Source organism: Petaurus breviceps, unplaced genomic scaffold (genome assembly GCF_028583685.1).
Source record: "Petaurus breviceps papuanus isolate PSGF00001 unplaced genomic scaffold, PetGlider_PUasm1.0 174, whole genome shotgun sequence".
Lineage (NCBI taxonomy): Eukaryota > Metazoa > Chordata > Mammalia > Diprotodontia > Petauridae > Petaurus > Petaurus breviceps.
This window is the reverse complement of record NW_027185761.1, coordinates 41,622,990-41,635,489: the sequence shown is the minus strand read 5'-3', so window position 1 is coordinate 41,635,489 and position 12,500 is coordinate 41,622,990. Positions and strand designations below refer to the sequence as shown.

Below are 12,500 nucleotides of genomic sequence, written 5' to 3'. Positions count from 1 at the left end.
GCAAATATAAGATATGTACAAAATAAATGCAAAGAAATGGGAGGAGAGACAAACCAGAGAAAATAATGGAAAGCCTCTTAAAAGTGTATTTTGAGCTGAGCCTTGAAAAGTACTAAAGATTATTAAGCTGCTTCCTTAAATGGAGCTTCTTATTCTACATATATTATAAACTCCCTCTAATATTTAGAATTTTTTGATAAGCCTGAAAGGCAGTGAAATATTGAAGGAAGCAATATTACATAATTCTTTGGGAATCTATTTTAGTGCCACACTTGCGGCACTGTAAGGTTGGAAACTTAATGAGACATAGTTCACATTTTCTACAACATTAAAGTTTCTACCCAGGATTCAGAAAACAAAAAGCTATAAATACATCCTTGAAAATGGTTTTCAAATAGTTTTAACATCTAAAATAATTCTATTTGACGTAAAATAAAAAAATTCAATACTTTTGTTTACCCTTATGGCTTATCTGTTCTGTGTCAATGCACACTGAGGGATGTTCTTGTTATTATTAATGTTAAAAATAATAACTATAGCCGACATTTGATAAGTACTTCACAATTTACAAGGTGGTTAAATTCAATATCTCATTTTCTTTTCTGTATTTTCCTGGTAAATTAGATGGAAGGCAGAGATGGCATAATTATAAAATTTACAAAGGACAAATTGTTGAAACAGCTAATGTCTTGAACAGTAGTCCAGATCTCCAAAAGATAATTATAGACCAATACCCAATAAGGCTGAATCTAGTCATATCAAATGTAATAAAGATAAAGGTAAAATTCTATACTTGGGTTCAAAAAATCAACTACCAGTACAGATAGACTTTCCTATTTAAACAATCTGGGCGTTTTGTGAACAATGTCAATATGAATAGAAAAGCATTTTCATTTGATAAAAGTTAACAAAGTGATACATATAGCATGTGTGAGCACACACATGTGCATTTGCACAAGTGCGCGCATACACACGCACACGTGCATGCACACACACACATACACACACACACACACCAAAAAGAAAACTATCACCTTAGGCTGCATCATGAAGAATGACATCCAGAACAAGACAGTACTTGTACCTCTGTAGTTTATGTTGGTCAGTTTACATCTGCAGCATTTTGTATGTCCAGCACACAGCAAATTGTTAACATGGTAAGTATAATAAATGTTTGTTAATTAATTGCAAGTTCTGGGACCCACATTTTAGTAAGGTCATTGGCAAGCAGGACACATTCAGGAGTAAATAACCATGATGGTAAGAGGAATACAGTTCATGATACATGAGCTGATGCTGGAGGAATGGGAGATGGTTGACACAAAGGGAGATATGGTGACTGTCCAAGTATTTAAAGACCTATCATATAGAAGGAGGAATGAGATTCATCTTATTGGCCCCAAAAATCAAAACTAAGAGCAGTAGGTAGAGATTTCAGAGAGAAAAACAAATTTGATATAAGCAAGTCGGACAGACCACAACATCAGGTCTCTAGAACAAATAGCATAGAAGCAAACTTGAAATTTGTATTATGCTCAAAATGTTCAATTGTGATGAAAGAAATGCACATTTTTGAAATGTTATAACAGAATTGACTATATATCATCTTCCTTGATAATCAATTATATCAGTGTTAATGGATTCAATTATCATCTTTATACAGATGATTAAAAAATCTATATACCTGATCCTACTCTTGCAATACTGCATCTTAGCTGCCATTTGGACATCCTGATTTAGATGTCTCATAGGCATCTCTACATGTGTAAAACAGAATTAACTGTTTACTCCAAAACTTTTCTTTCTTCTGAACTTCCCCATTACAGTTGAGGATATCACCAATTTCCAAGTTTGCAAACTCAGCCTATTTACTCTCACCTCAGATAGCCCATTAGCTACTGTAGTTTCCATCTTCTCAACACCCTTCATATGTGTTACTTTTTCTCCAATCACATAACCAACTTGTCTAGTTCTGGTGCTCTTCAACTCTAGTTTGGATTGTTATATAATAGCTTTTCTGCCTAAGTCTCTCTCTACTACAATCCATTCTTCCCACAGTAACCTATAATTCCTTAACCCTGCCACCCTTTTACTCAATAAACTCCAGTGGTTGCCTATTACTTCCAACATCAACAGTAAACTCACCTGTTTGGAATTTAAGACTCTTCACAACCTTGTCCCTTCCTTTCTTTCCAGTCTTTTTATACTTTACTCTGCTCCAAGTACTCTACAGACAGCAAAAGTGTCAGTGGCTTTCTTGCTATACACTTCTCATAGCCATGCCTTTGTACTTACTGTCCCTCAAATGTATCTTGTATGTGCCTCTTTATTTGCATATTGTATGGCCCATTAGTATGTAAGCTCCTCAAGGGTAGGGACCCTTTTTGTGTTTTTGTCTTTCTTTTTTTTTATCCATGGTACCTGGCACCTAGTAAATGGTTAATAAATGTTTTTTTAATTTATTGTAAAAGAATAAGGCAATGGGGGAAAATGCCTAAGAAATATCCATCTTCATCATTCCAGAAAATAGCAGAGTTTATGAATTCTGCCCTTTACATTATAAAGGAAAGGTAATGGTCTCTGATTTTTTTGTATTGGTAGAATAAAATAATCCCACATTTCACAATAAAGTAAGAATGCCTGAATGACAAAACAGCTTAGCATAGATTGTCAAATCACAACCAGGAAAAAAGTCACCTACAAGTACATTTTGAGGAAAAGAAAGCTCCATATGACCTAACAGCTTTCAACCGCTACAAAATTTACAGCACGGGGAAAGAACAATAACTGTAGAACAATTCTTAGATATAACTCAAGAATTAACCAAGTTTCCATGAAACTGAACATAAGATCATTACAAAGTCTACTTGGCTTGTATAGATCTTTACACTTGCCCAAACTACCCTAAGGTTAGGTGTCTGTAATTCAGACATTCCAGGCTCCCTCCTTGACAATAGACAAGTACAGACCTGGAAAGCCATGACTTGCGTATATAATTTTCTTCCTCACATGCCCTCCCCATGGTTCTCAATGTCTTGAATGGTCCAGCTCATATTTCACTTTTTCTAGAACTTAGTGCCCAGATCACTCATTTGACAATTAACAAATACCTTGTAACAATACATGGCATCACTGTCAAACAATGTTTCTCAACTCTTGTGTAAGCAGTTCCTAACACATGTCACCATAGCTGCCATTTCTTTTTCCTCTCATCCTTTTTTTTCATTTGGTACACAGATATCTGGGACCACTTTTCCTTCCTCCACTCAGTCCCCAATCCTGCCTCCCCACTTCCCTGGGATAGGATTTGGTAGGACAACATGGGTAATCTCTACTGATAAGAGTAAGGGAAAAGGGACCTTGATACGTCAGAATCTACCACCCTGCCCCTTTATCAGTTAAGCTCTGGTCTCATATGCAGCAGCATCCCCAGACTCTGGGAAACCATCCTGTTCTTTACCCAATGACTGGTCATATTACCCAAATAATTTGTTACCAAAACAGTACAGAAGCACTGTCCATAATGGATAGGTAAAAGAGCAGTGACCTAAGAGTCCGGAAAGCCCGCCTTTGATAAGGCCTGGGTAAATGATACTGTGGATCACAGAGCTTCTCAAATGCCTCAAGAACACTCTACATTTTACAAAAGTAGCCAATCTGACTTGGTGGGGGGGGGGGGAGCTTTCCCCACTAGGAATATTCCAAAAGGATGAAATCCCAGATTCAGAGCCCCTCCCCACCTCCGTTACCCCTTTACAAAACATTAATATAGGACAGGAAAACAATAGGCTTAAGAAAAGGGGGGTGGTGGTGAGCTGGATTTGGAAGCAGGAGTTGGCTTCCACAGCTCTGCTACTATCCAGTTACTATGACACTGGAGAAGTCACAACATCTTTCTGGGCCTCAGGCTCTTCACTGGTAAAATGAAAGGATTGGACCAAACCACTAAGGTTCTTTCCAGCTCTAAATCCTAGGATCTTATGCTGTGGCTGAGTATGTGCAAAATAGCCTAGGAAGCAGCTGGACAGAACACTCAGCCTGGAGTCAGGAAGACTCGAGTTCAAATCCAACCTTAGATGCTTATTAGCTGCATGACCCTGGGCAAGTCACTTAATAGCTTATTGCCTCAGTTTCCTCAACTGTAAAAAAATAGGGATAATAATAGCATCTACTCCTCAGGGTTGTGAGGATCAAATGAGATAATATTTGTTAAAGTTCTTAGCACAGTGCCTAGCAAATTGTTGGTTCTACATAAATGACTATTCCCTTGCATTGGCACTATACCTTCTCACTGGCCTGCTTGATCCCCTGGCTGGTCCTAAACACGAGTTTCAGGCTCATCCATGTAGGCCATATCTGCTTGTGCTGTTGATCTGCTTCTTCTCCCTAGACTAGACCCTCCACATCTAATCAGAGACCTGAAACTCTTTGCCTCAGTATTCCTGGATCCAATCCCCACTCCCTCCCAAATGCGGCCTGAGGCAGTTAATCCATTCATATTTGGAGTTTCTGCCCCAGGGCTCACCCCAGTGAATTGGTGACTGAGTATGTAGAAACTAACCCACTTAGTCTACTGGTCCTAGACACCAGACCATATTTTATCTTTACAACCCATCCAACCAAATAGGTACTAGGCATCTCACCCTCTGCCTGCCAAACAGGTATATACTCCCCTCCCCAAGACAAAAAAACTGCCCCCCTCTCTCCCTCCCTTCCCCTCCCCTGATATTGTCTTCAGACGAACGATCTCTTTTAAAAAATCTTTACACTCCGATGCTTAGCACAGAGTAAGCACTTATAATGTTTTTTTTTCCTCCCCCAATTCCTTTAGTCTCAAATGACTTAGCATTATAAATTCACAGATGAGAGCAATATAATGAAGTTAGGTAAGTTTATAGCTCATTCTTTACTTCTGTCCTAGGGGACATCCTATCCATTAAATATAGTTTAATGACAGTGCAAGATAAACAATCCTAGATTAAACAGTCAACCACCAGAACTAGGTAAAGAAAATTGAGTACCCTAGATTTCAAAACTGGACCACTGTCTGGAACTTCCTCTAGAAGCTTCTAGTCTCCACTGTAACCCATGTGGCATGTAGCACAAAATATCCACAACACTCTCTCTCTAGCTACTAGGGCCTACCCATTTAAATGAAAATTATGTTGATTTTGTACATGATTTTGCATATATTTAGTTATGAACATGTTATACCGATAGAAGGTAAAAGATAATTTCATTTTTTGTGTTTATATTCCCAGTGCCTACTAGAAGGCCTGGCAAAGAGTAGGCACACTTAATACATGAAAATGTTCTAAAGGTGTCTCTTGTTGGATGACCATTTACCTCTAGTTCCATATCTGTACTAGTCCAAACTAGTATGGCATTTCTTTTGTTCTCATTTATAAGACTTCAGAGAAAAAGCTACTCATTGTAAACATAGACTTAATTAACATTGAACGGTTATTTGACCTTTCACTTTTCTTACCTGTACTGTTTGTACTGTGTAGATTTTCTTCAAGTTTGATGCACATTCAGCTGCTGTGGTACCAGGGAGTGACCTAAGTAAAATACCACCCCCAACAAAAAGAATGAAAGTTAATAAAAATATTTTAACAATTACTATTAAACTATAATGAAAAGGTATAACATTTTAAAGTATAAAAGTACCCAGAAATCATAAATAAAATAGAGCTTAAAACATTTTTTAAAAAAACCTTAAAAGGTAAGAGCTAGAACTGAAGAGTTGGAATTGCTGGGTTGCTGTTTATTTTAAAAGGTGCTGAAATATTATTGTTGCTTTTTAAAGTAACATGTTTATTTCTTTAAAGTATAAACATAGCCAAAAACTCCTTGGAAGCTTAACAATAACTAAAAATGAGCTAGGAAAGTTTTACCGTCCAAAGTAGATGAGTAAAGTAAAATAAATAAGCTATAAATAGTCCTTTGCCACTGGACCTTACACTTCATAAACTAGTTATTCTAGTTTACAGATGAAGATGAGAAACATGAAGGGTTACCGCTCTGATGACTATTATGTGGCAGAAACAGAAACAGAAATGATGGAGTGTAAGGATAGCTGGAGGTGGAGGTAGGAGACCTCAGTCTGAGTTTCAGTTCTGCTACTGTGTCTGAGGCAGGCAGGTGACATCATAAACTTAGAGGCAGAAAGACCTAAATTCAAATCCTGCCTCAGATACTTACTAGCTCTGTGACCCTTGTCAAGTCACCTTACCTCTCTCTGACTCAGTTTCTTCATTCCTAAAAATGGTAATATCACCTCAAAAGGTTTTAATGAAGAGAAAATTTGTAAAGCATTCTGTAAACCTCAAAACAATCTATAAATGCTGCTACTGAGTATCTGTAAAATGAGGGTAAATGGGTAAGAAGAAAAGAAGTCTGTAATGGTCTCCTGGCTTTCTTTAAACTTTATCATTCTAGGATTCTATCTACTTTTTTGTTTTGTTTTGTTTTTTTCTGAGGTAAATGTATACTTTTACCTGGTCACCTTTTATCTAGGACCATATATTTAGGACTGAAAGAGACCTTAGAGGTTATCTATATTTTATACTTTGCAGATAGGGAAACTGAGGCCCAGGGGAGTTAAGCAACTTACTCAAGACCACACAAGTAATAAAAGGTAGCAGGAACCCAGATTTGAACTCAAGTCCTCTGACACCAGTATCAGCACTCCTTATACAGTATCACCTGTTTCATTACTTGAAGAATAAGGTTTAAAATTAAGATTAAACCTTAATTTAACTAGATTTTCAAAAGGTATTTAAAATAATTTCATATTTTCTAGTTAGAATGTGTTGCTCCTGGTGATGGGAAACTAAGCATACGGTACCCTTTATTACAATCAGCTAAGTCAGAATGTTCATTATTAGTTTGCTTTATATTCCACTAGGTGGCAACATACTACAGCATCTCATCTTTGACACACTACAGAATGAGGGCTAGAAAACTGTTTCATCTCATTTATTCTTGCTTGGATATGTGTGGGAATGGTGGAATACCAGCTAGAGCAAAGTGACATCTGGAAAATAGGCCTCAGGAATATTTGGGGGTTAAGGTTCTTAAATTGTGCCATTTTGTCTGGTACCATATTATGACAGAGCTTGCTTTAGGAACATTGAACACCTAGGTTGACAGAGATTAGGGTGAAGATGAGAATACATTCATAATTCTGCCATGTCACACTTGTGACTTAATAAAATTCCAATGTATAAGGATTACATATGGTGGAAAGAGGCTTTGGGGAAGTAAGGAGACCACTAGAAAATAGTTTCTTTTAGAAAACTAAATAGTGACAAGATCTATTACCTGGGCTATCCCAAATGACTGACATAGTCTTTTTACTCACAATAAACTTTGTTCATTGGATTATCTGTAAAAACCCTCCAAATTGAACCCAGTGGAGCTCCTTGAAAGTACGAGGCACTTGAACAGTTGGTGAAAGCATGAACATGCTTTCAGTCATCTAAAGGTCAAACTTCAAGGTCATTCTTGACTCTTCTCTTTTCCCCCACCACCCATATCTAGACAGTTGCCAAGTCTTACTGATTTTTATTTTCATAAAATCTCAAAATATCACATGTTTATTAAGTCTTACTTTGTGCTAAGCATAGGGGATATAAATAGAAAAACAAGATACAGTCCATAGCATCAAGCAGCTCAAAGTCATTCTACTATGAGAATGTGGAAAGAATACTGCCTCTAGATACTAACTCCTTGGCCCCTAATTTAGCCCTTCTGGGCCTCAGTTTATCTATCTGTAAAATGAGGGGGTTATAAACTGGTCCCTGAGGTCTCTTCTAACTCTAAAATAGGACTGACAGATAAGTAATTGGAGTATAGATGAGTAACATATAATAATCATATATTAGCATTTATACTTAGTTTAATAATTTAAAATATACCGAATAATATATTAATATAATATATAAAAAACTAAAAAGTCATTGAAGTGAGATATAAGTAAGAACTGAAGAAATCCAGGAGGCAGTGGCACTGCAGCTGAACCTTGAAAAAAGAGGCTACAAGAAGCATATGAGAAGGAAGAGCATTCCATACATGGACAACATTGTAGGAGTTTCTGATCACTCTCCTCTCCTCTCATTAACAATGCAACTCTCTTGAGCTGGCTAGGTAGTACAGTGAATAGAGCACCAGCCCTGGAGTCAGGAGGACGTCAGTTTGAATCTGGCCTCAGATACTTAACACACACACACACACACACACACACACACACACACAAACAACTAGCTGTAGGACCTTGGGCAAGTCACTTAGCCCCAATTGTCCTGCCTTCCCCCTCCAAAAAGAAAAAAAAACAATGCAACCCTCACCCTAGTTAGGTCCTTCTCACCTCTTGTCTAGACTATCAAAGTAGTGAATGTATTTAAAAAGAACTTTTCCATATAAAAAGTAGAACATAAAGAGAATTACATATAAAACCATGAATATCTATTGGACACCATTATTAAAAATATCTAAATATAGCATCTCACTCAAAACTGTCCTATTTGTGCTTCCTTCTGAACTTCCTTCTGTTCTGTGCATTTTTAAATGTTTCAGTGGCCAACATTTTTCTTTTCTTTCCTTTTTTTTACATTATTGTTAATACTTCATTTACTTCAGTCCAGCCCCCCTCCTAATTCAAAAGAGAAAAAATAAACTTTTAATAAATAAGCATAGTAAAAGCAAAACAAATTTCAACAATGGAAATGTCCAAAAATGTATGTTTTGTGTGCACTTTGACTCTATTACCTCTGTGCAAGATGACTAACAGACTTCATCTTAGGTCCTCTGGAAACATGGTTGGTCATTGTTTTGATTAGAGTTCCAAACTTTCATTGTTGTTTTTCTTTAAAATACTACTGTTGTAGTATTTTAGTAAATTCTTCTGGCTTTCATTACTTCAGCCTTTTTAGTTAATACTTCACAGAATTATCTGAAATAACCTCTTTTGTCATTTCTAATGTTAAAAAAATAGACCACTAAATTCATATAACTAAATTTGTTCAGTCAATTTCCCCAATTGGTACCAAATTAGTTCTCAGGTCTTTGCTTTGTTCCCCCTCTCCCTTTAATCCTCATCCTCCTTCAGGATCAACAAGGTTATTTTGTGTTTGGCTATCTTTTCCCTTTCCACATTTACTTCCCCGTTCAGTTTGTGTGTATGTTCAATCATCTTTTGTTCATTTTAGATCATGTTCACACGATGCCCACTCTGTCAGTCCCTTCCTCCATGTTTATATACTTTTCTTGTGCACTTCAATGTAGTAAGTACCACCCCTTCTTCCTCCTTTCTAGAAGAGTGTATTTCTTTTCTCTTCCCTTCAAGCTCTCAGAACAGACTCATTTCACTACTACCCCACTCTGTTTTTCCTAATTAACACCCTCAAAATCTTTTAAAGACATTAAAGTTCTAAAGAGTCAATTGTATGTTTTCTCCCTATTAGCTCTTTATCATGAAACAGACCCATCCAATTGCTCAAATAAATTTATCTTTTTAGGTTTCTCTTGAATTGTCAAGAGAAATTTCAGTTGCTACTAAGCTCTGGTCATCTCATTGAGAATACCTTAAAATCTTCTATTACATTCTTTGTGGTTTAAATTATTTTGAGTTCTTAGTCTGTGTATTTTGCCTTTTGGAATATTATACTTCAAGATCTCCTCATTTGGAGTAGAAGTAGCCAGATCTTTTATAATCCTCTCTGTGGTTCATTAATATGTGAAAGCTTTTTTCTGGCTGCTTGTAGTATTTTTTTTCCTTGATGTGAAAAATCTTTTTTTTTAATTTGGAAAAAATATTTTTCTTTTTTTTAAATTAATTTGTTTGTTTCCTTTTAGTTTACAGGATTCAATTCCACAATTCCTTGAGTTTCACATTTTGTCCCCCTCCTTCCTCTCCCTTCCCATGGCGGCTTATAGTCAAGTATAGGATCTGTAAATACTTTGATGTGAAAATTCTAGATTTGTGATATGAAAACTCTAGGACTTTTCCTTTTGGGGTATCCTTTAAGAAGTGGTTAGTGAATTGTATTTTCACTTTTATGGTTCTAATAGAAAGTTTTAATTCATGATTTCTTTTTTTTATTATTGGTTTTCAGGGAACCTAATAATGCTTAAATTATTGCTCTCTGACCTGTATTCTGGGACAATTGTTTTTGCTTGCAGATACCTTACATGTTTTCCTCTTTTTTTCTTCAGTCTTTTGATTTTGTTCTAATGGTGCTCAGAACTGTTTCAAGGAATAATTGATTTGTTTAGTCTATTCTTATTTTTTGAAGTCCATTATTTAAGGCATGCTGCTTTGTAGTAAACTATTTATTCTCCTTACAACTCTTTCCTCCAGAAATTTTATTTCATTTTTTTAAATCTCTTGCTTTATTTTTTCTAAATATTCAAAATTTACTTTTTCCTTTGGAATCTATGATTACATTGTTTATGGAATTGCTCTCCTTTTAGGTTGGAATTTGGGGTATTTCTGAATTAATAATGATTCTTCAGACTGGTCAGTGCATGCTTCTGTTTACTCATCTCTCTAGCCTTAGTTCTTGAATTGAAGTATTGTGACAGGGCCAGTATGCATCTGTCTATTCTCCCCACCCCCACTCTGCTACTGGATGGGATGATTGGCCCTATGACCAAGTCTCCACCTGGGTGAAGAATGCACTCAATTGCCATCTTATCTTCTGGGGTGTGTCTATGAAAAGGTAAGTTTAAGCCATGCCTCTCCCCACCTCATGCCTGCATCTATGGGGGTCAGAACATTGGATCCTTAGGGCCCTCTATGATAGGACAGAGTGCTAGGGAATTTGGAGCCCTAGGGTCTGGGATGCCCCTTCTCTGTCCTGGGTCCTGACTGGTTACTGCAGTTCTCACTACCATTTTTGCTTAAAGCTGATGTGGTTTCTGATCACAATGGAGCTTTCCCATGGGAACCTTTCCAAGTCTCATATATGTTAACGGTCTATCTCTGGTCACTCTAGGAGCCCTGCCTCTTGTTTGACTGCATGGTGGTGGCTTTGGAAGGTGCCCTATGCTACTGCCTGGCCTTCTGGCTGATGGTTTGTACAATTCTGAGTTGCATAAAGTCACTTACTATAGATTCTCATGAGATCCAAAGCAATCCACAATTTCGTTTTTTTTTTTTTTTTTTTTTTTTTGAGGGCAATTGGGGTTAAGTGACTTGTCCAAGGTCACATGGCTAGTTTTGTGTTAAGTGTCTAAGGCCGGATTTGAACTCAGGTCCTCCTGACTCCAGGGCCAGTGCTCTATTCACTGTGCCACCTAGTCACTCGCTAGGTTTTATAATTTTGCCATGCATTCTGTGAGAAAAGGAACACTCTTTATTAGGTATTTGTACATGTTATAGATTATTTTAATAAACATTTATTAAGTACCCACTCTGTGCAAGTCATTATGCTAGGTACTAGCATACTAGAGGTACAAAACTTGTGGGGCAGGGTAAGAGAGAAGACATTTTTAGAGCTATAAATGCTTTAATTGCAAGGATCATCATAATTTTATACAATTCCTTTTGGATGTCATTAAGAAATCAGAAAAGTGGTGGCTGCTAGGTAGTACAGTGAATAGAGCACCAGCCCTGGAGTCAGAAGAACGTGAGTTCAAATCCAGCCTCAGACACTTAAGACTAGCTGTGTGACCTTGGGCAAGTCACTTAACCCCAAATGCCCTGCCCTCCCCTCTCCAAAAAGCAAAAAAAAAAGGCAAGAAAGAAAAGAAATCAGAAAAGTGGGAGACTTCTGTGGCAAATATCTACTGCTGACAGAGGCAAGTGAAAACCAATAAATAAATCTGAACTGTTGAAATTCTGGGTCTATTTTCTAGTTACTTGAAATTTGCCTAGATGGTGTGTGTGTGTGTGTGTGTGTGTGTCTTTGTGTGTAATTACTATTGTGATTACATTTTATTGCCAAATGTTATGCCTATAATAATAACTACTTTTAACAGTGGGATAGAAATGATACCACATTGAATCAATGTGTTCCTAATAAAAGTGCCCTGTGTGATGATTAAATGCACTAATCAAAATGGATTGAGTGGACTTATGGTTACTAAATTATCTCAAGCCTCAATGAAACATTATTATTTTATTTTATTAGGAGTTCCTCTCCATCACTTAAATTATTTAAAAGTTGAGAAACATTATTTTTTAATCATAGGTTTCATTTGCCTCCTTTTTCTTTTCAATCAAAAGTGCCCCCCCCAATAAAGGATTATTCATTCTTTTATTTGCTAGGCACTGTAGAATTCTTCCCCCCAAATACATTCAGGAAACATCCACTTGGGTTCTCACAAAATCAAATCCAAATCACCAATTAAAGCAATGCCAAAATGGCTAAATCTATGGCTACTTGTTTCAATCACTACTTAAGTTTACAAATCTAGTACCTTAGAGAACTGAGAGAATTAGTGAGTCACAGGACAGTTTCTCTCTCTCTCTCTCTCTCTCTCTCTCTCTCTCT

At 36.8% G+C, this 12,500-nt stretch overlaps 1 protein-coding gene across 2 annotated transcripts in view; it reads right to left on the bottom strand.

Annotated features, from left to right (window-relative positions):
- The window catches only part of EIF4E3 (eukaryotic translation initiation factor 4E family member 3), a 54,150-nt gene that overhangs the window by 21,362 nt on the left and 20,288 nt on the right, over positions 1 to 12,500 (bottom strand). For both annotated transcript variants that reach the window (XM_069084094.1, XM_069084095.1), the window contains exon 2: positions 5,489 to 5,561. In XM_069084094.1, coding sequence (XP_068940195.1) covers positions 5,489 to 5,561 — 73 coding nt within the window. The remainder of the gene's footprint in view (positions 1 to 5,488; positions 5,562 to 12,500) is intronic.